The sequence below is a fragment of the Trichoderma asperellum genome, chromosome 7, assembly GCF_020647865.1.
Source record: "Trichoderma asperellum chromosome 7, complete sequence".
In the NCBI taxonomy this organism is placed as follows: Eukaryota; Fungi; Ascomycota; class Sordariomycetes; order Hypocreales; family Hypocreaceae; genus Trichoderma; species Trichoderma asperellum.
In genome coordinates this window covers 3,203,187-3,229,076 of record NC_089421.1, presented here as the reverse complement: position 1 = coordinate 3,229,076, position 25,890 = coordinate 3,203,187, and the positions used below count along the sequence as shown (strand labels likewise).

The 25,890-nt window shown below is 51.3% G+C and overlaps 5 protein-coding genes across 5 annotated transcripts; 2 read left to right on the top strand and 3 right to left on the bottom strand.

Moving 5' to 3' along the window:
* Positions 1-4,172: 4,172 nt before the first annotated feature.
* Positions 4,173-9,849, bottom strand: TrAFT101_011777 (uncharacterized protein). The gene is made up of 2 exons (XM_024900771.2): positions 5,498-9,849; positions 4,173-5,437 (listed from the first exon to the last, which is right to left on the bottom strand). The coding sequence occupies exons 1-2, from the start codon at positions 7,901-7,903 to the stop codon at positions 4,628-4,630; spliced, it is 3,216 nt and encodes a 1,071-aa protein (XP_024757794.2). The 5' UTR covers positions 7,904-9,849; the 3' UTR covers positions 4,173-4,627.
* TrAFT101_012076 (uncharacterized protein) lies at positions 8,880-9,826 on the top strand. The gene has a single exon (XM_066129468.1). The coding sequence runs from the start codon at positions 8,946-8,948 to the stop codon at positions 9,429-9,431; it is 486 nt and encodes a 161-aa protein (XP_065985508.1). The 5' UTR covers positions 8,880-8,945; the 3' UTR covers positions 9,432-9,826.
* A 3,749-nt stretch (positions 9,850-13,598) lies between the features above and the next one.
* Positions 13,599-14,964, bottom strand: TrAFT101_011776 (uncharacterized protein). Its single transcript, XM_024908602.2, has 2 exons — positions 14,924-14,964; positions 13,599-14,848 (listed from the first exon to the last, which is right to left on the bottom strand). The coding sequence occupies exon 2, from the start codon at positions 14,598-14,600 to the stop codon at positions 13,992-13,994; it is 609 nt and encodes a 202-aa protein (XP_024757795.1). The 5' UTR covers positions 14,601-14,848; positions 14,924-14,964; the 3' UTR covers positions 13,599-13,991.
* A 164-nt stretch (positions 14,965-15,128) lies between these two features.
* Positions 15,129-20,301, bottom strand: TrAFT101_011775 (uncharacterized protein). Its single transcript, XM_024910101.2, has 2 exons — positions 19,788-20,301; positions 15,129-19,646 (listed from the first exon to the last, which is right to left on the bottom strand). The coding sequence occupies exons 1-2, from the start codon at positions 19,897-19,899 to the stop codon at positions 16,255-16,257; spliced, it is 3,504 nt and encodes a 1,167-aa protein (XP_024757796.1). The 5' UTR covers positions 19,900-20,301; the 3' UTR covers positions 15,129-16,254.
* Positions 20,302-25,364: 5,063 nt separating this feature from the next.
* TrAFT101_011774 (uncharacterized protein) lies at positions 25,365-25,868 on the top strand (the record flags this gene model as incomplete). Its single annotated transcript, XM_066129375.1, has 3 exons — positions 25,365-25,493; positions 25,563-25,583; positions 25,749-25,868. The coding sequence occupies 3 exons, from the start codon at positions 25,365-25,367 to the stop codon at positions 25,866-25,868; spliced, it is 270 nt and encodes an 89-aa protein (XP_065985507.1).
* Between the last annotated feature and the right edge of the window lie 22 nt (positions 25,869-25,890).

Below are 25,890 nucleotides of genomic sequence, written 5' to 3'. Positions count from 1 at the left end.
CTCATTGTAGGGGGGAGGGGAGTGTTTCTTGGCATGCATATTTGTAACATCGGTTGCGGTCGTGGCCATGACGAAATGTGATTTACCTGTAGGGTGTATATACAAAATTACAAATATGAATATACAAACTTGTACTCTCTTTTTAAAACGTAACGTATATATGATTTCTAATCGAGCATCCAGGAGCAGAATAACGAGTCATTTGCCAATTCAAGAGGGTATTCATAGGTGGGTATAAACCGGAATTTAGACAAACTTTCGGCTTTAACAAGCTCAAGATGGATGAAACTTTTGCTTAAAACCAAATCCTTCCTATTTACACGATAGACGCCTCTGCATAATGGACTTGGTAATGGGAAGGGAGAGACGAGGTATTACCGTAGTGGATAGAAGATCGTTCCCCTTGTGAGAAGTGCAAGGCAACAGTTACTAAACTTGCTTGATTAGAATTGCTTGATTGACTTGCTTGATTAGAACCCCCAGTCAACTACCTGCATGGAAGATTCCAAAGAAGATAAAGAAGTGGACTGTATATTATTTTATACAATAGCATGGGGATATAATAACTAGCTAGTGCAGCAACCTGTGCCCTACCTCAACTGTTCTTACTCCGCCAATGTAGCTGACGACAATGTTTCAATATACAGTCCAAGACTTTTGCGCATGAAGGCTTTCCTACTTGGTGAAACGTGGCTTATATTTCTTTAGCGTACGTATGATAATATGCAAAAGACTGGATTCTTTGTTACAATAAAATATCGGCACCTAGCAAAATATCTTAAGATAATTTAGCATGATGACCATACTAAACCCAACAATACTTTACAAAAGCATGTTAAATAATTGAATACTAAAGTGAATTCGAATCGTAGCCCAGGCAATTATCATTCATACGGTATATTGACGGATCTAGGTATCTTATACATCAGAAATAGTAAAATACAAGAAGCAAAAAATCTAAGTGATGCCTAATTTACCCCTGAAGCATCTGAGCCACCATTCTTTCACGTTGCATTATTCTGGGACGTGTTCTAAACCAACCTGTGGAACTCTGCGGAAACTGTACCCACACTCTCTTACTCTCTTTGCAATACACCTGGTGTGAAGAGATGACGGTGCCCAATATGCTGTGCTTTTTTCAGCTTCCACTCGGCTAAAGGTGGAAGCGTATTCGGTAAAACTCTCAACTGAGTTGCCCCTTGTAATTTCTGAGTGGCCAAGCAGGACAACACTCGTCCAATCTCCTACTTTGGTGAGGGGAGGGGGGGCGTGGTTGAATCCAACACGTCATAAAAAATCTATCAACTCCTGAGAAACGAGGTCAGCTCATTGGGCCGTCTCCGACATACTCGTAGACAAGAGCAATGTAGGCTGCGTGCTTATCAAATGGAGCACTTGACCTTGTTCCCAATGACAGGCGGCAGGCGGAATGCCCTACCTAATTTCATAAGTACATAGGTCCTCCCTCACTTATGAAGAACATCTGCCAAGACACCGTCGGATACGCGGCATAGCTGTGATATCCACGAAGTACTTGGTGCTTGGCAGCGACGGAGCTTGTACCCGATACTCGTTTGCGAAGGCAAAAAAAGTTAACTTTGGATACCTGTTTAGATCCTGGGGAGGGTCTGATCAAAAAAAAAAAGGACCGAGTTTGACTTTTTTCTCTGACATGGCGGCCTGTATCATCTGGAACAGCGCAGCATCCTGGCACTCCAGCTGAATGGCGTCGTAGTACAAATGGTGGAGAGGCTGAGTATCCCAGGATTGAAGAGCGAAACCAGCGGAAAGGAGAGAATCAAGAAAGCTTGAATTTATTGATGCACCAACTGACGAAAGTAGGACGTCTCATTTGAAAGCGAATATTCCAGCTATACCCGTCAAGCCTACCATTCATCTCTGCGTTGCTGATGTATAATTTGGAATCATTAAGAGCCGAGATAACATGCCCGCGGAACCCGAGAGTCGAATTAATCGAATTGATCGAGTTGACCAATCCAAGAAGGCGACATAGCCGAGATCGTCAAGGCAACGCCGGAAGGCGTGGGTTCTAGAAATGCACCAGGGAGTAGCCGGGTGAACCGTCGTCCATTTTATTGTTGCTAAGCAAAGTTTTTTCTCATACACATACGCGCTCACTTTCTAGCAATATCCCTGGCGATGTGAGGCGGACGGGTAGACTTCTTGATGTCATGCTTCTCGGCCTCTTTGTGCGATGCTGCCACTTTTAGCTTCGGCATGGTAGGCACAAGACGACAGAAACAATATGATGCCCTGAGATTTGTATAAAAGAAACTTGTTAAAAGCTACAACTAGGCATTTGAAGTGGGCGATGGATGTTGAACGTGAGCCGTCTGTCTCCGCTGCGTGAAACTTGGTGGCACACGCCGGAGACGGCCCCACAGTTCCGGAACACAAGGACGGACCGGCTTGCCTAAGTTGGGTCTCGGTGCTGCCATTAATATCACGTCCGCTCTGTCGCACAACAGTAAATCACCAATATATTCTTATTTGACAGCCTATTCCGGAAAATTCATAGTGGTACGACAGAGATCCGTAAAAACGTCCTACACACCACACCGCAACGCGGTTCTGGCTGAGATGTAGCGGCTGCCAAGCCTCAAGTAGCCAAGCAAGTAAAGGGCAAAAAGTAACGAGCTTTGAAACTATCAACTCACTAATCTACTATGATGCGCAATATTATCTCGCTAATGTACCTTTTTATTAAAAGACTTTTGTTTCCAGGAGCAGGAGACCACTACTGCTTCGACTGCTTCTAAGCGATAATAGAGAGTCTTGACGAACACCAACACCCTCCGGAACGTCACCCACATGGTGGATAGTTTCGGATCTGATGCTCAGAGGATGTATAAAGGCAGATCGCTCAAGAGATTCCCAGGGATGATTTCTTCCATAATCCATAGCATCCCAGGACAACCCGAGTATATTAACTAATATTCGTATAGCATATCTTCAGCTCATCTTCCTAGCCATGGCTATTTTATTTTATCTGCCAATTAGCGCGCCAAATACAATTCACATAACATGCAGCCTCTACCGATAACGGAGGATCATTTGACTAACAGCGAATACATGGCAACTGAAGGCATCTTCCTCGACAATGCGCATGGCAGACCTGATTTCGCTGGTAGCCAGACTTCGATTGAGGAGCCAAAAGCCCCGGCGGAGACAAGACTTCTTTCTAAGAGAGTACCTTCGCTAACGTGATGTCACGGCCTAAATATTCTCGATTACTCACATCTGCTGCTTCTATCATGACTCTACCTTTCAGATGCTCTTGAGAAACGACCTCAGGAGGAATTCATATGGCCTGCTCTTCGTCGTCCTATACAACCGTAGCAATGTTTAGAAATGCTAAGATGATAGATGGGGATGTATAATGATCAAGAGGAGGCATTTCGATCCAGCATCTGCTCTGAGCCTAGGGTGATTGGCGAATGTGTAGTATGTAAGTCCCGTATGTGAATGGATCTGTGGTTGTGTGAGATAATCAGAAGTGGTAAGGTAACTTACAAGACAATAGCTTCAAGTCATTTTTTTTTTAATGGATGTAGTACCTGCTATTATTGACGCAACGGAAAATCACGTATCCACGTGATCCTTCCAGCGACATTTTATACTTCTGCCGGTGTGACGTACAAGTATACAATTCTACCAGCAATTGGTTCTCACTCAAAATCCACACATCCTCATTTTAGTAATTCATAGCCAATAGCCATCATTCCCATCAAACCCCCATTCCTGCCACAAAAAAAAAAAAGCTCAAGAGCCTCTCTCGCAGACAAGTATCACACAAAAGCATGAGAATTACCCTCTAATCTGCGGCATATTTTCCTGTTAAAGCTAAACAGCACATTACTTAAAGAAAAAAAAAAAAGAAAAAAAGTTCTTTTCCAAGAACAGCTAGGAATAGACAGAGTAAGATGATTTGTGGACATGTTTAGAGATACCAGGCTCTAAAGTAAGAGAAGTGGAGGGGGAGCTAGTTAATTTGATAGAGAGAGAGAGGTGAAGCCAAGGATGAGCAGGAAGATCACGAGCCAAATTACAATTTTAACATCATACTCACTGACACCAAGATCAACTTGCATAGGGCACATCATATCACATTTTCAAAAGTCAAAGAACTCAAGCCAAGTAGATAAGGTAAAGCGCTCAATAACGCATCATTACTAAAACACACTAAAAGCTAATAAGTTCATCTAAGATATCCCTTAAATAAATTCACCCTCATAAAAGCCATAATCAAGTCCATCCAGCCCAGGGTATGCCTTCAAGTATGTATATATATCATGCCCAGCATTCCATCTCATAGACATGTTCCTCTTTTTGTTTTCATCCTACCCATATAAACGCCTTCATCCGCCTCCATAAAGTAATACGCATTTAGAAAGAAAGAAAGCTCCCTTTGTTGAGATGGTTTCAATGTGGGCAAATATCTTCCCATATTGTTTTGCCATAAAATAAGTAAATAATAGAGATTGGCCCCCTCTATGATGCGTATCCAAATGCGATGAGAAAAAAAAAATATGCCCCGCCGTTGGAAGGCTGGAAGTGTAATAGAATATGTAATAAAAACGAATTAAATTCTTTCAAAAAAAAAATGTTATACTTGTTGCGCATGCGCCTGTGCCTGCGCCTCGTCTCGAACGTAAGCAGAACGTTGAAGCAAAGCACTAATGTTAAGGTCCATAGGTGGTCGGGGGATTTCCATGCTTCGGCTGGGCATCCTTCTACCACCAGGGGTTCGTGGGTGAGCCACGTTGACACGACCGTTTCGGTCTAGGATTCTTGGAGGCGACTCATCGCCGTCTGAACCAGAGCCCTCATGGTCGTCGAGTCCGTACTCAGCTAATCGGGTGAAATAATCGGCGAGGCCATCAATGCTGCTGGGCGTGCCAACAATGGCGTCATACTGGGGAGGCGGTGTCATGATCTGAGGGATATCTGAATGGTCATAGACGGCGGTGCTTGCAGGAGGCGGTGCGGTATCGTCTTCAAAGGCAGGTGGGTTAAAGCTGGGAGCCCGTAGCAGATGGATAGGGCGGCCGGGTCTCTCTGCCGACGACCAGGCTGCTGGGCTTTGTCTACCAGTTGCCGCTGGGGCCCCTGATTGTAAGTGGACGGCTTGAGGCGGAGCAGGCAGGCTGTCAGCCAGTCTCTCGGGTTCCGGAAGAGTTCCAGTCGAAGAGTTTGGAGATGTCTCCATGGCAATTGTCGCCGAGTCGGGGCAGCCGCAAGCTGACTGGTAAGGAGAGGGTCGGTTCATCTCGCCGGAATAGGCTGGCAGATAAGTGTTGGCCTTGGTGGCCCGGCAGTTGAGAATGGTGAGCGGAGAGTCAATGCTGATCTCGAAATGACGGCGCTTGGTGCCTGAAGGATCATCGGCATCTAAGCGGCTAATTCGCATAACAACCTATTTTAAATTAATATCGAGTCTTACAAAAGGGGTGTTATTAACTGTTTTGTAACTTACCTTGATCCAGTGGAAGACATTAACATTCTTCCAGCTGCAGTCAGGGTGTAATCGAAGAGCCTTGTTCTTGGCCATCATTTCACACGTCGGAATCTGCACGCTCGCCTCAATCTCGGTGGAACCCCACATGTTCTCAAGGCCCAGATCCAAGTCGCCGAGGAGATTATCCACCGGCGCAGGCAGCGGCTCTGGAGCTTGATTCCTCCTGGCGGCGTCGTGGGCTCGTCTTCTTGCGGCGGTATCCCGAGCGACCCGGCGTTGCTCTTCAGTAAGTTCGCCGCCGCGAACGGTGATGACTTCCGAGTCAGCCCACGAGGGGTCGAGGTCTTTTCCTGCCGTCTTCTCGAGAAGCAAAATCTTTCGGCCAGGATCTTTCCTCGTCACACGCTTATCGCTGGTCCAGTACTCGACAGACTCAGTGATGTAGACTTTGAGCTTGTGGACTTGAACCTTGGCCAAAGGCGTGAGCTTGAATGCGATGGGGATCTTGGCTCCAATGGGAAAGCTCTTTCCAGAGACCATGATATCGTAGTGGAGCTGGTCTTCCCATTGACGGCTGATAGAAATGGGCTCAGACATCTCGAGTGACATCTGATCTGGCAACCGGATGATGGGGACTTCCTTGACACCGTGGAGGTTGGGCTTGAAAGCGCCGGCGCGGTCAACGGTAGCGTGAAGCTCCCACTTGACCGAGGCATATTGCAGCTTGGTGGTCTCGAGTTGGTGGTGATCGATGGGAAGCTCAAAAGAATAGTCGTAGACGCCAGGATAAAACACCTTGAATCCCTTGGCCTGAGTGGGAGTTACCACTCCGCTCTCGCCCTTTCCAAAACTTCGAGACTGGACATTTTGAAGAGAGAGGCGCTTGAGTTCTTTGGATGTCAGGTTGTTTCGCATTGATGAAGATGGAGAGACGCCGGATGAGGTATTCAAGCCAGTGCTGCTTGAGTTTGCAGAGCCGCCCTTGAGCTTGTAGGTGCATTGGTTGCCGTACTCGGTCTCCCACCCGTCATTCAGGGCATTGAAAAACGTAAGGACTTGCGTTCTTAGACTTTCCTCTTCGTACAAGTCTTGTTTTAACGGGGGAATTCCCTCGGGCCATTCTGTGCGCGCGCGACCAACGAGCTTCAACTGAACGGCCTTGATTTTGACGTTTTTGCTGATAGTCAGCTGCATCCTGCCTCTGAGAAGGGCGGTGCCCGCACGAGATTCACGGCGCTCATGGCCATTGTGATCAAAACCCGAGAGGAATAGGTTGGGCTCGGCCAGAAGAATAGAGCAAGCAACTCCACTGCCTGTGGCGACGGGCTTGGTAACCTCAGTAACGATGGCGTTGACACTTGATTTTGAGCTGCGCATGGATGAGAAGCTGTTGTGATGGCCTAGCTGGTAGGTGCTCATGGGCACCACGCCACCTCTAGTGGTAGCCATGCTGTTTGGGGGGTATCGACGGTGTTGAGAAGAGCGGCGTGGACGGTTTGTATGGTGGCCGGCGTGGCGGCTGGTGTGGCGGGTGCGGCTATGACTGGTGCCGCGATGTCTTTGCCTCGACCTGGAGGATCTCGAGGCCGCTCTGTGCCTGGCTCTGTCTCGTGGTTGTTCACGGTGGTCTCGACGTTCTCGTTTGTGAGCAGAGTCGCGGTCTTTGGCGGGCGGTGGGGCCGGCTTTGAGCCACGGTTCTTGCGGGACGAAGACGAAGTTGGCTCGTGAGAATGGTGTGAGTGGTGGCTGCGAGAGTGATCTGCGCGGCTACTATGGCGAGATGATCTAGATTCAGGACGGTATTCGGTAGTCGGAAAAGTCTGAACACCAACAGGAAATGCGTTGTGTTCCGGGATATCGACAGAGGATAACGAGTTGCTGGCCAGCGATTGAAACAATCGTGTCAATGCTAGACGTACAGGTAGCTCGGGCGGCCGGTTGGATTGGGCCAAGGCCGAAAACCTGGAGGAGGACCGCGGCGTTCCTGGAGCGGGACTACCGCTGGTGCTGCTGATACGGGTCCTGGAGGAGTGAGGAGAGGTTCGGGTTCGAAGCTCTCGCGGCACGTAGCCAGAGGGATAGCTGACAACGTGGATGGAGTGAGGCCGCGTCCTTCTCGGCCCAATGAGGGGCGCTGGAAGCTGCTGGTCGATGGGGTCAGCCGGGTCGTCAGCGGCAGCGGCAGCGGCGGAGGCGTCGGCGACAGGGGCGTCGAGTCGGTACAGGATGTTGCCACTGCTGGAGCGGACCCAGTCGTCTCTGCGGCGGCGTCTGCGATGGCGGGAGTCAGACTCGCGCGAGGCTGGCATGTTGTCATCAGTATATTGGTTCTCAGCTGCATGGAGGTGGTTGCTATTGCTACGGCATTGCTCCCGGCGATGGGTTCGCGATGGTGGCGGCTGCACTGCAGCTCCAGCTGGCATGTTTGCTCTGCGGATGACGGTGGTGATGATCTGGGGGAGGGGGGGAGGGGCTTGCTCAAGCCCAGAGCCGGTGGGAAGAGGAAAGGTGGGAATATCTCGTGTGCTAGCTCGACAGCGGCATCAAGGGCAGCGGACAGGGCCATTCAGACCGCCCATCATCAACGATCCGGGTGGAGAGCCAAAGCAAGCCGGGCGACGATGGCCAGCAGGCAATGATGTGCGGCGGAAAAGAGATGAGGGGACACGACTGAGACTATGCCATGCAGGGCTGACAAAAAGAGGAGAGAAGGGACAAGTAGTACACAAATAAGGGCTTAATGCAGCGGGGGGGGGGGCCTTGAGGAAAGGGAGAGAGTGAATAAAAAGGGAAGCTCGAGATGTGCTGGCAGCAAACAAGAGGGCAGAGTTGCGTGGATGTCGAGGCCAGCAGGACTAGAGTGGTTTTGTGTCTGGCTCTGGGGGCACTCGAGGCAAGGCCGCCAGGCCAATGGAGAGGCTGCTGGCCAAACAATAGATGGAGAGGGGCGTTGAAACCGCAGAGGAGACAGAGGAGCAAATGAGCGAGGAGGGAAGAGGATCAAAAGTTTGCATTCTATTATAATTGGGCATCGAGAGACGAGGCGAGCTCGCCTCCTCGTGATTATGCGAAGCGAGCGATAAGATAGTCTGATGTCGACCCAAAAGGCATGGACGATGAGTGGCCAGCCGGGGCAGTTTGCAGATGGAGCGTGGCAGAGGCCCATGAGTGGCGCTTTGGCAGCGCCAGAAATTCATCAACAAGATCAATGAGGCCTGCACGAGCATCCACAAATGCAGGCTGGACACGTCGGTGGCAGGGTGACGTTGGCGGTTGGGCAGCTCGAATATCCACCAGCCGGAGCCCACTGAGGCCCCGCCGGCAGTGCACAGTTGCGTGTCCGCCCAACGCGCTGGAGCAGCAGGCGCATGCTGTGCAAAAGCAGGTTTGGAGGAGAGGCTTGAGAGCGTGTGGCCCAGATGATAGGTGAGTAGAGCAGGGGGGGGGCAGGTTGGTGGAGGTGAGATGGATGGGCTTGCAGAGCGCTTGCAGCAGAGACGAGACAAGGGAAGAAGAAGCAGATGCCAGCCAGAATGCGGATGGCAGAAGCAGTGGCCAAGAAGTGTACCATCGACGTATCATCCATCAGATGTCTTGATACGACATTGCAGAGAAGAGCCAATGAATGGAGAAGCCAATGAATGGAGAGAGGGGGGAGAAGATGGACAGCCGTACAAAAAGCCAGGCTCACTCACCACAGATTGGGGCCAGATGAGATGCAACCCAGATCGGCAAACGCGATTGGAGACGCTGCTGCAGGCGAAGACAAAGCAGAACTTGTCTGCTGATCGCTGCCGAGTTGTCGTTTTGTCTGTGCGCGAGGCGAAGCGGAGGCGATTGAAAGAAAGCGATACCGCAGGATGGAGCAGAGGACGTTGCGTGACCAGGCCGGTAGACAAGGGATGCGGCCTTAGGCGAGATGCAGCTCAGACAGAAAATGGGACGCGCTGAGAACGAGGGAAAAAGGGTATATGATATGCGGATGCAAAGAGACTATGCGAGCAGTCAATTGTTTCGGATTCTTGTCTGCGCTTTCGTGTCGTCGTGAAACTCGAGGAGGTGGAAGAGGTCGGGGCGGATGTCGAGCGAGTTGAGGCGAGAACAAGAGAGAAGAGAGAAGAGAAAAAGAGAAAGGGACAAAACGCTTGTCGCAGCTGAACCGAAACGGAAACCCCAGAAAAGCCTCCCCAAAGCCCTTATAAACAATCGTCTCGTGGCCGGCAAAAGGTTAAGCGGCAGAAAGTCGACGGACACACGCCAAATACTTCGCAGAAGCCGGTGGCAGCGGCAAAAAAAGAAACGTGAAGCCCAGCGCGGGTCCTTTTCAATCAGACCCGATGGCCGGGCGCACTACGTAATGCCGCAATCACCCCCAGCTGGCGATACACGCAGCCTAGCGCCGTTCCTTTTTGGCGCTCGATGCAGATTAGCCGCTGCCTCTCCATCTCTCCATCTCCCCTTCCCCTCGGCAGTGTCTGGGGGCTGATGCCAGCGGGCGGGCCAGGCTCGGCCTTGGCTCAGTAGGCGATAGTGCCCCTTGGAGCAAGGTGGATGGACGCTATTACTAGTACCGTTGGGGCAGTAAATGGCTGCGTGGCATAGGGCTGGTGATGTCACAGCGAGCGCGAGCTTTGGAGCTAGAGGGGAGCCGAGCCCTTGAATATTACCAACGGAGGTACATTCATGCTGTGCTGGCGTGTTCTACGGGCACATGTACAGCAGGTAGGGAAATTGGCAGCCCTGCCGCAGTGTCTGGAATACGCAAACAACAACCCAGAGAGAGCGACGCAGGGTATCTCGGCTACTACCACAACAATGAATGGGTCCCTCGCTGCACTGCCGCAAGAATATCAAATCAACTGCTGCTATATACAAATACTGTGGGTGTCGAAGCAGCATCTCCCAGCAGCGCGCACCCAAAGTGGCATCTTCCGCTGCCTTGGCACCCGATAGATGCCCTGCAATCTATTTCAAACCTGCTAACATACGCACGCACTTCTCATGACTCTGTCTCACGCGCCCAAGTCGGAAAAGAAAGAAAAAAGAAAAAACGAAGCCAAAATGATCGACGTCACCGGTCCAGGCGACCCCCTGGCCGTTTTCTCTTTTCGAGAGGGGCCGGCACCAAAAGGATGCGCCAGCCGTCCAATCAGCCCTGGCCTGACGAGGGCATTTCCGTGGAAATCTACCATTCACAGCTCTAGTTGGAAATATCATGTATCATGTATAGACACATGCTACTATTTGCCATGGCATCCTTTATTATGGGTAGCTGTTAATTCAATTCATAGCGACATCCCTTTTGAGCCATCGTCTGCCTTGTGACCGGCAGCCACAGCCAAAACCGTCTTGCGCCTTATCCGCGATATCATCTCGATCTAAGGAGCACGAAGCAGAAAAACGACATCTCACATTCAGCCCAGGTCTTGCTTGTTTTCTGCCAAGAGGCAAAACTACAGAACACCACTCCAGGCACGTACAGTAGGTACTCGACTAACGCTGCAGCGTCTATGCCATACGCAGCCCAACTAGATCATGCACCGCAGCCCCATTCCTCACTCCCATCAGCTTCATGCCGCTGCTGAAAAAGGCCCGTGCATTTCTCGCATGGCCTTGCATTCCAGTCCCAGGAAACAATGCACCATCAGGCCACCATGGCCGCGCCGTTTCAGGAGCATCCGGCGATAGCTCCAACACCTCGACCCAGCTGCCCGTCTCCATTCCAGCTGGAACATGTCTTGCATCCAATGCGAAGCTTGCCCACGGCCAGCTTCAGCTAACCCTAACCTTGTGCCTCCTCGGAGCTTTCATGGAGCTTTCATGGCATTCTCGCATCCCAGATCGCGGATTCGGCAATCGGCCAGCCCCCATCAAAGGCTCCATATTCCCGAGACAGGCGCCAATGCCGAGCCACTTTCTACGCAGCTCGAAACGAAGCTTTCCCTCGCCTTTCCCCTTTTGGGAGGGCCATCATTTCATTTTCTCATTTCGCTAAATTTTTATTTTTATTCTTTTATTTTAGGCATTACTACTGTATTTTTTTTATTATTATTATTTTAGCTCAAAAACCGCTTTTCCCGCTGCCGCATTCTCACCCACCCGGTGTTTTAGCGAGCCTGACGTGGATTCGCTCCGGCACACCCGGGTCTTCACACCCTCCGGATCTGCCGGATCCCTTTTGGAATAGGCCAAATCCAAATTTCACAACCGCAGTTCTGTTGTCCATTCACCATGGTGCTATTACTTATGTTTTAAGTATCATACTAACACGCATACTAGCAATATGTAGCGTATAATTGGAGTTGTCGTCGTTGCTTCTTTCTCTCCCCGCTAACCGCGGTTTTCGGTTCTAGAACAGAGTCTACAATTGAGGCTCAGAGCCCTCAGGAGATTTGAGATCTCACCTTGTGACTTGACTTTGCATCCTCGGTCCAAACTTTGACAACACCGGGTTGCGTGACTCAGCCACCAGGGCCGCGCACCAAATCATCTTGATGCTGAGTGATATTCTTAGTTTCCTGTTTTCTTGTCTAAATTAGAGGTAACTCCGCGGTTGCTTGCGCAGTCCAAGCCAACTGCCAAATACATTCTGCTACTTTCTCCTCCCCCGCAAAGGGGTGAGAGTTGAGAGACATATATTTGGCAACTTTATATAGCTCAACTATACAACAAGTCGCCACCTCAAACGCCAAATCGACAACTTGGCGTATCAGCTCTAGACCGTATTGCATGTAATTTCCTCCGCCCGTCTCAGCTCTCTAACCTAGGCGTTATCAGCTCGGCCACCCATAGGTGATCTCACCTGCCTGTGAGCTGATCTGTTGCAACTGTCAGAATTTACCATGACAGATTATTCTCTTCGCTGAGCTGAACGCTCTTACGCGTCCTGTAGGTCATCTGAAGCTCTTTCCCCTCCCCAAGCAAAATCTTTCCGCAATCTACTCGTCACTTTACCCGCCGTGAATGTTTACAAACGCCTGCATCTGCACGTGTGCGTCATCCGCCTCCTCTGCAGACAACGCCCGCATCCGCTTGTTCCCAACATATCCGAGCAGTAACAAAAAAAAACTCTCCATGCAGGAAAATCTCCCGTCTCCCTCGCCCGGGCCCTAACCATTAGTCAAGCAGAGCAACAAGGCAGTTACTGCCTATCCTTCCCTTTACGATATTCCGGGCATCTAAGATTTCTCGCCTTGCATGCTTCCCAGTTGCCCGGTTATACCGGTTCGTACCACCCCCCACACTTACTTCAGCCACCGGACCCCCCGGCCGAGGCCGTGCCGGCCTTGGCTTCTTTTGAAATCTTGCCGATCGACATGACAAAGGGCTGCCCTGTCTGCGAATGGGGGTTAAGGGTCCTTAAGGGTCCTAGGAACATGGGACGAGTGGTGGTATGATTGGGGCCAATGGATCCACTTGCCTAGATGCTGTGTGGAGGGGACTTCGGTAAGAAGAGGCATTGTGCCATGGTAATGCTCGGGACTTGATGTCTGGTACATCTTAATAATACTATTGGATATTGTACATGTGATTGTAAACGTCTTCAGAGATCTTGTATGGCCTGTATTCCTTAAGCATGTGGTCATGTCATCAGATGCAGTACGTCATTAAAAGAGGGCAACTAGCAGCTGCTAGTTATTACAGAATGTCCAACTTTTACGCTCTCGGATAATCAGGAATTCCGTTATTTACTATTTCTTTTTATGAACTTTTGAGACAAGAAAAAGCCATATAGGATGAGTTCAAACATATCATTTATGAAACGCGATCGCTTTACACCTTGTTTTTATAAACACTTCAACTAGCTTTCCCGCTTATAATTTGAGGAATATAAAATTAAAAATACATTTGAACTTGTACGCGGACTTGAATGAGAATTCTTGACTAATGTTGAAGTTGTCGCCATGACGTTCACAATGGAGCTTAACTCACTTCCGATCTACCCTAAAACTACTGCGTATTCTTAACTTACTATATACTCAACCGAAATTACTAAATGAAGAAGAATTAGTAGTTATCTATTACTCTATTGAGAAAATAAAACGTTTATGGAATGATACACTGAGCAGAAACTGAGTCTTGAGTGAATGCACAAGTTCACAGGTTCAACTTGATAATGCGCTACTCACTCTTACAGATACACAAGTTCTCATAAAAAAGAGTAAAATAAATCCCAATTAACACACATCAGACTCGGTCTGCATGAAGAGGTTCATTCCATGACCCATCAACCCGGTACCTCTCCTTATAGCACCAGAACCTCGTTGTATCTTCGTCTACTACATCACTCTGTCATACATACATTCAACCAAGTTACTTGCCACTCAAGCAACGAAAAGGTGCATTTTTATCTTTAACCAACAAAAGAACAGAATCATTCTATGAGAACTGAACATCAACAGACCATCTGACCGCTCAAGTCTCAAAAGCCAACTCTCAGTCCCATCTTCATACTCACAAACACCACCTAGCCAAGTTCATCCCTCATACCCATGCCGCAACACCATCCCATCACACACTCTCCCCAGCCTCCCTCCGCAATCTAAACGCCTCCAGCAACTTACTCCTCATCATCATCCCCGTCAACGCGATCCCCTTCCCATCCCGCATCCTCTCCTCCCTCACCTCCTCCTCCCCAGCCCAAACCCACGCCTGATGCTCATTCTCATCCAGCACCACCTGCGCTCCCTCCTCAACCTCAACCTCAAACCCAAACCCGCAGATAATCTTGGTCCCAGTCCTGTTCGTAAACACAGACCACTTCTCCCCCCCCTTCCCCTCCGTAACAAGCCTCTTCATCCGCCTCGTCACAAGCCCAACCTCCTCCCTCAACTCCCTCGCGCACCCATGCAGGATGGACACGTCGCCCGCGTCCACCGCCCCGCCAGGCGCCTCCCAGAGATTCGGCATGCTGTCGTGCGCGGCGCGCTGCACCAACAGCACGCGGTTCTGCGCGTCAAACACGAATGCCGACGTGCCTATGCCGTCAAAGTGCTTGTCGTGGATCCTGAGCCAGTCGGCTTTTGGTACCGTCCATTCGATGAGTGATTCGTCGAAAACAAAGTCGGCCATGGATCCGCCTTTGGAGTTTGTGTCTATTATGGTGTTTTCTTGAGACATATCTGCTGCTTGGGGTCTCAATTTTCCAGAGGGAAAAAAAATGACGCTCAGACTTGATGTTTCGTGTTCTAAGAGTGGAAAAAAAAAAATTCTTATGGTGTTTCGTATCGTATGCTATGTAGCCTCGAATCAAGATAGGCAAGCTCAGTTCGACGAAGAGCGGGAAAAAATATGATAAATGTGAAAGTTGTTTGTTGTTTGTTGCAGTTGACACCTGGTCCGCCCATAGAATTAGCCTCTCGTAGTCACTTTTGAGGCTCTTCATGCATTAGTCGCTGAAACCAAATCCGTTAGGCAGCATTCAATTTTCGTGTGTCACTCACTAATTGAGTTGAGTCATAATTCGATGCAAGGCTAAGCTTTTACTTTGCAGACCCGGGTGACTCAATTCGCAGAGGAATGTCGAAATCAGAGCCCCAGAGCTGAAATACTAATTTTTCTTTCTTGGCTGTAGACGAGGGATTTCACCGCTGATAGGTTAATAATTCTTCAGTATGTTCTCACAGGCACAGAAACACACATTAGAATAAACATCAAAGTCTTGAATCATTCACAGGTTCCCTATAATTAATAATAACAGTATAAAAAACAAAAACAAAAATCCCTTCCGAATCCCATTGCGACCCAGCCCATACTGAATAAAAAAAAAAAAAAAGCAAAGTATACAGATATATATATACTATATATAAAGATATTGCCTTTTAGGCAAAGAGAGGCGTCCCGCTCACTCTGGCTTTCAAAAAAAATCTTTAGCCTGGGGGAATCAAAGATACAAGACAAGAAAAAAAAAATAATAATGTCCGCATGTCTTTTGATCTAGCATGAGAGGATCGCTTTTTGTTTCCCACATCTCGATTCCAATCCGCACCAACCAGATATCCTTTCTTGTTTTGAGGGTGTTGGTTCTACAACACCTACGGCCGGCACCCAAACTTGCGATGCTTGGTTAAGCACAGAGTTTCGTCCAAAAATGGTAGGCCGCAGGACTTCAACAACCCTAATATAATAAGTTCGTGTGCGAGGACCTTTTCTCGTATTTTGTTTTGAACAACCAGCCGGGCCCCGTGCCAAATATCTTACAACACATTAAAGACATAACCTCCATTATCGTCAGTTCTAAAACCAGGCGCTCCCCTGCTCTGGATTGAACGCATATATCATTCACTTATTCGTTTGAAAAAGAACAGAATCGTAAAACATGGAGCCAAATTCGACTCAAGGTGGGAAGGTCGTGTGATGATTGAGTAAAGATTGATGTGAGATCCAGCCAAAGCTGCGTTCTGTCGCCTGTTGAATTTGTAGCGGAACAGAAAGACGCAGCGCTGACTTTTTGAAGAAAAACTTTTTCTAGTTTTTTTTTCTCTCCCCGGTACGAGTAGTGCCTCGAGTAGAGAACTTCGAATAGCTTGTTTTAACTCGAATTCGTAGGTCAACGCGGCAATCAACGACCGTGATGCTGTATGGTTACACGGACACCCAGAATTTGAGAATTGATTCCCTGTTGAAGGACGTGGCTGTCAAGCTAATACTTTCCTTCTTTTTTGAATTCATTCTTCTCTCTCTTCATCTTGACCGACACATCCTGGACTGATGGGCGTTGAGGAAATTAATTCTCCAAAATCGAGGCGCCAGGCACCAGTCCTCTCCTTACCACCTAATCCGTTGCCAAGATCGACTTGTCTGTCCTGGCTCGCATATGATTGGCGTGAACGTCAAGGCATCGGGACATTAAGTGAGTAACTGGCCAAACAGCTGCTTTGTCCAGCATCTGAGAAGTGACGCGAAGAATCTTAGTTGCGAAGCCGTTATATCCGTCGTCAGAATTCAAACTTCCCATGAGATCCATGCTGATCTTCATCTCTGCCGAGGACAGCACTCCCTGTATCTTTTCTAGTAGTTGAACATCTTCTTCTTCCAGCAGCATGATGGCAGGCATTTGTGTGGCATCAAGGTGATCTCGGCCAAGAACTCCTAGGTAGCGGCCAACCCTGTCCTGTACGGTGGCAACCCATTCGGCAAGAACCTGTGCGCAGTCGAAAGCGCACATGGCGGATTGCAGGGGAAGTTCACGACTGGTGAAATCAGCAAATGTCACTCCAAGCTTATCCGACATGGCCAACGAATCGGCCGCATAAAAGGCAGCCTTCCGCAGATGACGTTCGCGACGGGAAATGGTTCGAGTAGCGAAGGGAGAGCCGTTGGGCGTATTTGAAAACTTGTTCGAGAGATCCAGTGCTGATGGCGGCATTGAAGGAGAGCCGGTAAAGAGGGTGCTGTCAAAGGCATCGTTACTAACTGGTTCCACGTTGGATGACGGTGAGTGCTCGGCATGCTGAACAATCTCTGTCCCCCGGGCCAATTCCTCTGCCATGCCATCCCAATCTCGTTGCCAAAACTTCTCCTTTGACCTGGACAGGTTGACAAAGAGCCGCACGTATGCCAAGTCGAGTAAAGGAATTGCGTCGGCAGATAGTGGCCCCATGCCGAACGGATTTGGTCGCTCCACGGAGTGCTTCGGGTTACTGGACCAAGCGGCTTGCCACGCCTTTAAAGCCGGCTCAATGTGTCGGTGCATCTTTTCCGTCTCTTCGTTAGTCCAGACTTTGTTGTGATGCCTCTGCCGGGTTTCCCAGATATAGTTGTGCAAAGCGTTGATCAAGATTAGACAGCCGAAAGTGCTAGGCTTGAGATTCGACGGTGGCAGTGTTGCTGGCGAGAGCTGTCCGCCATTCAGCGCAGCCATGTGCTTCTGCTGTCGCTCATTTGTGCGCAGGAGCTCTCCGAGAGCGTCAGCAAACTTGAGCCTATTGTGGTTGGCAGCCTCAACTCCGCCCTTGGCGAAGAAGGCAGAGCTTGATTCGGCAGCGAAGAATTCTTCGTCACAAGGCAGATCCAGCATGATTTCCGAATTGGTCAGCGCCGGAGTGTGGTTGTAAGCAGCGACGAGAAGGCTAGACATGATGAAGACGGCGTAGAGCGTGCGCTTGCGCTCCTCTTTCCGCTTCCACTGCAGCCACTCTTGTCGCTCCTCAGCTTCACTTTTCCTGTTCCACGTTGAGTCATCATTCATCCGAGTGTCCTCGAAGCCGTCTTGTTCAGGGCGTAGCAGATCGGCGGCTTGGGCGAGGCTGACGAGCGCTGCACAGTGAGTCGAGGCGATGTCACTAATGGTCTTGTCGGCGCAGTTATGGCCGTACACGACGTTGAGCAGCATGGCCTGAACGAGCCAGACAGGCGTATGCGCTGAGCTATCCCTACCTTGCGATGACGAGGACGGCGTGTGGTGGTCGGAGTCGCTGTGTGAGCTGCGTCGGATATCTGCTTTGCGAACATCTGCTTTGCGTCTTTCTTCGAGATAGAAAAAGATCATCTTCTTAGCCATATTGAAGAGTTCCTTGGACTGGGCGTGCTCCATTTCATATAAGGCGCCAATGGCAGCCGTCGCAAGCACCAGACACCCACTACCGCCTACACCATTTTGGCGACCAGTCGAGGAGGACGTGGACATATCAAAGGACAACGTGGGCAGGTGCAAAAAGGGGAAATGGGGATGGAAATAAGTGATGTAGGCTGAGACATAACGCTGTAGATTCTGGGTACTGGGCACGTTGACAGCCGGAGCAGAAGGGGTGGGCCCGGCCGATGACGATTGGAACTGCGGCGACTGCGGTGAGGTATGAGAGGTAAAGGAGTATTTACGGCCTCCAAAGGGCAGGCACTGGGAGAGGATATTCACAATGGTAGTCCTAGTGGCATCTGTAATTGTGGTTACGGGCGAAGCGCCATGGTTAACGCCGTTGAGGGACGATGGGGTTTCCGGGCCGGCATTGAAGCCAAGGGTCTGGTTCATGCTCTGCGTGTTCAATCCAGATACGACGGAAGGGCTCAACGAGCTCAGCGATGGTGGGGGCGTGGAGAAGTATGGGTCATTGATCTTTTGAGTAGCTGGCTGAGGTGATAAAGGAGCTCCATTGAGGAGATCCGGAAAGACTGAACCATTCAGATCCATAGCAAAGGGATTCGGCATCTGCGGGGGTCCCATCACGGAGGGTTGCCACATGGTACTCGTCCCGGCCGGTGCAGGGTGATTTGAACCATCCAACATGACATCGCTAATCCCACTCTGGCTCGTCGTGCTAAGCGCCGACGGGCTCGACTCGTCCACCACGTTTTCGTTTGTCTGAAATGACATTTGATGGTCAAAACCGCTCAGCCAGTCAAATGTGTCGTCAAAGGTTGGGTTCGGCGGCACATCGCTGATGGCCGACGCGAACGGGGAGGCCTGCTCCATTACCATCGAGGGAGGGGAATCATTATAGTGGAGGGCGTTGGGGTTGATGGTGGTGCCCGGCCCAAACAAAAGGCTTTCGAAATCAAACTCGGGGTTAAAAGCAGAGAGAGGTGGCGCTGTGCGGAGGGCGTTTTCAAAATCGGTACCGCCGATTTGCCCCGTCTCCAGCTTCGGGAGTCCGTGCATCATGGTTCTCTGGCCCATGGCGGCCATGGACATGCCCGCAAACACCTGGTCAAAGTTGTGCATCGGCAGACCGGCCAGGCTGGGGTGGCGGCTGTGTCCGCCGTGCATGCTCCTAGCAACGGATGCATTCGCCGAGGCGATCATCTGCATGGCGGCGCCGTCAACATGGCTGATGGTGTTTGCACGCGGACGCATGGTGTTGGAGCCGGGGTTGTTAACCGCCGCGGCCTGGCTGGCGCCCGCAACGCTGTTCTTGCGAGCCCGGCTCTGGCCCGGGGGCACGCCGCTGGTCGACTCTCGGCGGTTTCGAGGCCGCGCTGAGGGCGTCGACGTCTGGTGCAGCTTCTGCTGGTGACGGAGCAGCAGATCGCGGCGGGCAAAGCATCGCGAGCACTCGGGGCACTCAAACGGCTTCTCCTTTGTGTGGGAGCGCTCATGTCGCTTCAGGTGCTCCAATCGAGCAAAGGAGCGCTGGCAGGTGGAACAGACGTGCGGGCGTGGCTTGTCGGTTTTGGGCGGAGGGAAATTCGGAGCGGCTTTGGGAGTCGTGTTGACGGTAATCGTCGACGCTGGAAATAAGCATCAAAACGGTCAGCTGTCAGGCGAAGCTTATTGCTGGAAGGGAGGCCTTTTGTGCGGGTCTGGCATTTGGGGGAAGGGGGGAACTGGAGGGGCAGGGCTGGCGCCGGCGACCAGAGAGAGATGCTCACCAGAGTCGTCTGCGTTGTTAGCAGCGTTGCTGCCCACGCTGGCGCCGGCAGTGGTCGAGTTGGACATGTTGGAGGCGCGCGACACCCTGTGGCCTGAATCATTCATCACCATGGCAAGACACCGCCAGAAGACGCCGCCGGTCACAGACGAGAGGGCGAGGCTGGCGACGGCGAGAGAGACAAGAAAGGTTGCTGCAGGGCGCTTCGCGGGGTGTTGGCCGAGCTGCAAGCTGCGCGCGGTGACAGGTGTATATTTTTGGCGGGGAGGTCGTAATCAGAGCAATGGAGGGGCGGAAACTGCCAGCCTCAGCACGACAGAGAAGCGCCGAGTCACGGAACAGAAGAAATACCTAGAGATAACGAGGCTGGGGGGCGAGGCGCGTTCCCGTGAGCAACACAAGCATCCCAAGCGGAGGTTTGCGCACAGAACAGCGGCTTGGGCGTCGCTCAGGTCAAACGGCGAAGCAGAGACAAAAGATGCTGCTCGAGCGGGCAGAACAGAGGGAGAAGGAAGAGGTTTGGCGACGGACGAGCGACGAAAAGGCACTCCCGAGTCGCCCACCATGCGGCGACACAGTGTCGTCACTGTGCGGTCCAGCCTGTCCTGCTGCGCCCGCTAGCTCGGACCAGGGCTTCACAGTGCGCTGTCGGCGCTGGACACCGCTGGAGCATCGCCGAAGAGGCCTGGGGCTGGGGGCAGCCTGGGAGGGCTACAGCGGGCCGCTGCTTGCCGTGTGGATTGGGCGGGTCTCACACGGTGCGCCGCCTGCATGTACGAGTACTCACGAGCTACGGGCCTGTACCACGGGCCTGTGCCTGGAGGTACGTACCGCCAAGGTGCTGAACTCACGTTGGTCGAACAGCGCCGCGGGCCCCAGCAGGCTCGACGGCGTCCAATCGGCAGGGGCCAGGGCCAGCTGCTGCAGAGCAATCAAATGGCATGCAATGAGTGGTAAGGATATGGGATATTAATATGTACGCATATGTAGGTGCTGTTGCTAGCTCTACACATGCCCTGTAGCAGAGCAGCAGCAGCAGAGTAGCACTGCTAGAACGATGTATGTACGAGGCATGTCGCACGCATCAGCTGCTCATCCCATCCTGCATTGGTGGGATGACGGCAAAGTACCTGCGCTGCGCCGGGCCCTGGGGAGATACAAGTGGGCTAGCGCTAGCAGCTGCATGTACTGTGCCGTATCTGTACCGTACCGTGCTCTGGTGGAGCCACCCGTACTGTCCTGCACTGTAACCTGCGACAGGGTGTGGCCGCCTGCGCTGGATGTCCTCTTCAGTCATGCTGCCGTCGCCTGATAAAGGCCTTCTTTTTTGCACAAAAAAATGCAATGAACCTCGAATCCAGACGGGCCACGAATTAATGCCTCTGCTCTGAGCCGTATTGGCTTGCCTCTGCAGTGCAAAGCCATGGGTACCCGCGGATGGCGCGGATGGACGCATCGCATCAGCCTTTGGGAGGCAAATACCTCGTACCTTATGAGTACCTGCTCGTATAGTATGGCAAGATTGGGCATTGGCAGCAGCGTTTTTAAAGCTCGTCAGGCTCACGCTAGACGGCAACGGCCACACACCCATCCGACAATTCGTGCCTGGCCGCCACAAGTCGCGAATACGCAGCAAGCCAGCATCCGTGCCACGGCGGAAAAAGGCTTTTCGTCCTGGTCGTGTGTCGTCGCCATTGCATCGAATCTACATAGGACGTAGATAAGGTAAGGTACATGCAAGTAGATGCGCCGCCTTGGCCCCTTGGCGGCACAGTGGCTTGTCCTCCGTATCTCGCACTACGGCGAATAGGCTCGAATCCCATGTACCGCCGCACCCAGCCGACGAGCGCGAGTACAAGAGCTCGAGGACTCGTCCTGTCGCAATGAAACAGCCTTATCCGATTCCGGCCTCATTTTCAATAACCGAATCTTCTCAACGCCTTCTTCTCATTCTCGTCCAATTGCCTTGCCTGGATCCCTATAACCGACTGTTCCAAAGTTCAGCCCGCTCCACCCTGCCGTGCTCTGCTCGACCTGCTGCTGGCTGATTCTTGCAACACCACAGGCACGGAGGTACCCAGAACGGCATCCAAGCCACTACTCCGGAGTACTTCTAAGAATGGAACCCAGATCACACTCTTCGTCATCCTCGTCCAGCTCGGACAGTGTGAGGCTCAAGAGCGGCCACTACAACCACCGCCTCCGGCTTGGGCCTGGCCGGATCGAGACTGCGGTGGCAGCCCAGGCTCGACTGTGCATTTTATTATTCAATTTATTGCTCTTTATTGGCATGCAAATACAAGTATTGCTGCCTTTCACTGACAGTTTCACTTTCAATGAAACGTACTGCGTTCTCTCGTGTACATACAAGGAACATCCTGGTCCAGCCACTCCCAGCAGCACAGCAGCTCGTTGGCTTCTTCGCATGCCGGGATGACTCCGACGAGGCAATTATCCCGTTCGGCGTACCATTTATCGCCAGCCCACCCTCCTGTACGTGGTTTGCTAGCCACACTGTACGGTGTACGGGTAAGCAGGGATGCTCTTCTGCGTGCTCAGTGCGCCCAGTTGCTGCTCGTACAAAGTCGCGCCTACAGTGCGTAGCCGTGTCCAACCACACGACAAAGACTGTATTGCTGGCCACCTTACTGTACATAGTATATATCGTCCAAGTTCCCTAATCAACGCATCGCTGCTAGCACTTCTGCGGTAGAGTCTCGTTTGCTACCCTTGCCGTGCTTTGCCATATCTGGTGCGTCGCAGCCAATGCCTTGGCCGCTGCAGTGCACGCATGAGGGAGCGGAGCTATCCGTGGACCTCTTTCCTGTGGGCGTCGGTTCCACAGGCGATGTGCTCTGTTCTGCTTCTGGATGGCCGCAGAAGCTCAGAGAGCAAATCCCAAAGCTCAGCGCAGCAGACGGCGAAATTGCGACCCAGGCCCAGGAATAACCGCTGGCGCAATCCAATGGCGTGGAGACAGCAGCGCTCGCGAGTTGTGCTAGCTGGTGCTGATAGCGAGTTAACAGTCGATTAGTCGATTATCGATACGCCGCTGTGCCCAAAAGCTGACTAGCGGCCAGGCTAGCAGCCGCTGAGCGCTGCTCAGAAGTTCTGGCTCTAGTGGGCTCTGATCACGCGCTTGTCCCTTATAGCACTAGGCCATCTGCAGCGTGGCTGGGAGAATGCACGGTGCGAGCGCCTGCTGGGCCATGGCCGGCTTAGTACCTTAGTAGTAGGTAGCTAGAGGCTTCTAACGCCAGGTACCAGCAAGTACCTGAGCCGAGGAAAGCCTAACGCACTGGCACGGCCACTGTGATTGGGGACTGGCACGGTGTCATCACTTCTGTAAGCATCCAGACCAGGCTCATACCGCAGTAGGTTTACAGCACTGTGAGCCTGCTGCCTTCATTGCTGCATACACATGTATCCTTATTACAGAGCGCGATTGTTGCTTCCTACCTAGTGGTAACAAAGCTGGAGCTCTAAGTTATGTCAGATAGCGACAATGCGGCTTGTCAAAGAAGACGTCAAACTTACTGACGGATAAGCTTCGCGTCTTGTACGGATGCTGGGAAAGGCTATCTATCCGCAGTCTCCACTGGGGAACCTTTTGATAACGCTGCTACGGTACCAAGACGCACAGGCACGAGGGATCTACTTTCCGATACCTGCCTTGGCACATTGCGTATAGCGGCCTAGTGTGCTCTTGCCAAAAGGAATATCGAATGGGGTGACAGGTACGGAGGACGGGGCAACAAGCAATACAAAATCCGCAGGCCTTTCCTTCCCATTCCGTAGCAATAAATCATGGAAGGAGCACCGAGAACGAGGCGGACATTGATGCTGGCCGGAACTAGCGACACGGCCACTACTAGTATTAGACAGTGTAGAATAAACATCGACATCAAGCCACGACTAACCTGAAGCCTAGCACAGTTGGCCGCGTTGAACAGGTGTATGATAATGAATTACTAATGACTCACTCATACTTACCTACCAAACAGCTTTATAAATCAGAATTAGTTGTAAGCTCCTTGCCGTACTGTTGATGCGAAAAGCATTGCATCCGACCTAGGTATGTATACTTACAGCTCATGGCTGCAATACATGCATGTACTTGTACAAGCGCCTACAGCTCTGTACATATCGTACCCAACATTGATACCACCGCCAACAACTCGCTTAACCCAGGCATATCTTGCCCTGCCTTACCTTATTTACTTGCATATGTACATGAAATGATCTTCGCCGGTCCCACCACAGCCGGCACTCTGGCCTCGTTTCGAGAGCTGCTGCGTTCGCGGATCCATTGCTGCTGTGGCTGTGTTTGCTTCCCCATCTCCAACTCCTGATCAATGCGACGTTGTCTGGAGAGCCCATCTGCGGCCTGTGGCCTCGTGCATTGCATGAGGCGCGCCCCTAGAAGGAAGCGAAAGCTTGCAGTGGGCAACGATGCCGCGGCCCAACCGCAGCGTGGGTGGCTGTTAATCTATCCATCTGGCTCTCGCCGAGCTATTGAGGTCTATTGGCATGCACGGAGTGCCCGAGCAGGACGCAGGATTGCCCAAATAAAGACCATCTGCTGGCAAGGTGTTGCGTCCCTCTTCATCACATGGTAATCCTATGGAGCCAATGCTTCGTGCATATTCCTGCATAGCTTCTCTTGGCTGCGAGCTTCGAGTTACTCCATGTCGTATGTTGGTGGCGTGGCTGCGTCAAGGAACACAAAGACGGCTGCTTGCTCGATTAACAAGCGTTAGAAGAAACCAAGTCCACAAGGCTGGAGCTGATTGCTTCGAGATGCAATGATCATTCTTCTCATCTCATCTGCAATTAATTGCGCTACGATGACGGACAGAATCAGCCACCTTCTCTCACACTCCCTGTACGTCGGTTCCCAGAATCGAAATCCTCGACAGTAATTTCCTATTGCGCCTCGCCATTGAGCCGCATCTGCAGAAGAGTTCAAACCTCGAGATGAGCCCGAGTCGATTTTTCATCAAGCCTGAACACTGCATATTGCGTTGACTCGATACGTGACACTCGCAGCCATTTGGTCTGGCACTCGCCTTGCCAATTCAGTGGATGAACAATTTACCTCGATCCTTCCGATATCAAGACAACAGTGCTCTCCTGACCTGGCATTCATTATTCCATACGTTCTAGAAACAATTGCGGTTTCTACCCATGCCTTAGGCTCCGATAGCTTCTGCACCAGATCGGCGAAGCTCGTTTGTGCCTGAAGATTAGTCTGTGAGAATCAAGCGGATTGCCCGTTGATCATAGGGAGGATCACGTAGCTCGGTTCACGAATTGTCTCGCTTCATCGCGACAATGCGCTCACACTTCAACATAACCATCTCCAGCACACTCTTTGTCTCGAATATCTGCTCCGATATCGAGTAATGCCGTCAGGCAAGGCTGTGAGTCAATATTTGGAGAAGCTGCCGCCTTAGTTCTGGTACCTGAGAACCCGTTCCTGGTAACTAGGAGCGAGCGGCGAGCTCTCTATCGTACGTGGGTCTCCACGCTGTGATCGACTACAGTGCTACTGGCACAGTCACACACACACACACGCATGCTTCTGACGGCTATGCAGCCAGGCAAGACACCATCGAGGGGTCTCTGGACAATGATCCGTTATGGAACTAGGCCGTATGACGGAATGGAGCGTGCTGTACTAGTAGACCACGAAATAGCAGCATATGTCTGTTATAGCCGTTTAGACGGCGCAAGAATCGCTTGCTGCCATTCCATCCCTTGCTAACCGATCTAGGAAGGATTGAGCTATCGCGGTGTAAGTTTACAGCAACGCCGGCTTCAACACTAATACGCCAGCCGCCAAACGCCATATACTTGAAATGATGCAGTTCCAGAAATACCGAAAGCAAACCCAGGGAAAATGACGAGCAAATGAAAAAAGAAAAAGAAAAAAAGGAAAATTCGCTTAGCATGCAAACAGAACCTGCTCCTGCGATCCATAATCCAGAAGAGCTACGGTACTGCAGCAAAGAAACGCACCATCACGTCACTTTTTGGCGAAGGAAGCAAAGACCTTCCAGCCCCAACCAAGCTTCTGTGATTTGATCAGCCATCCTATTACT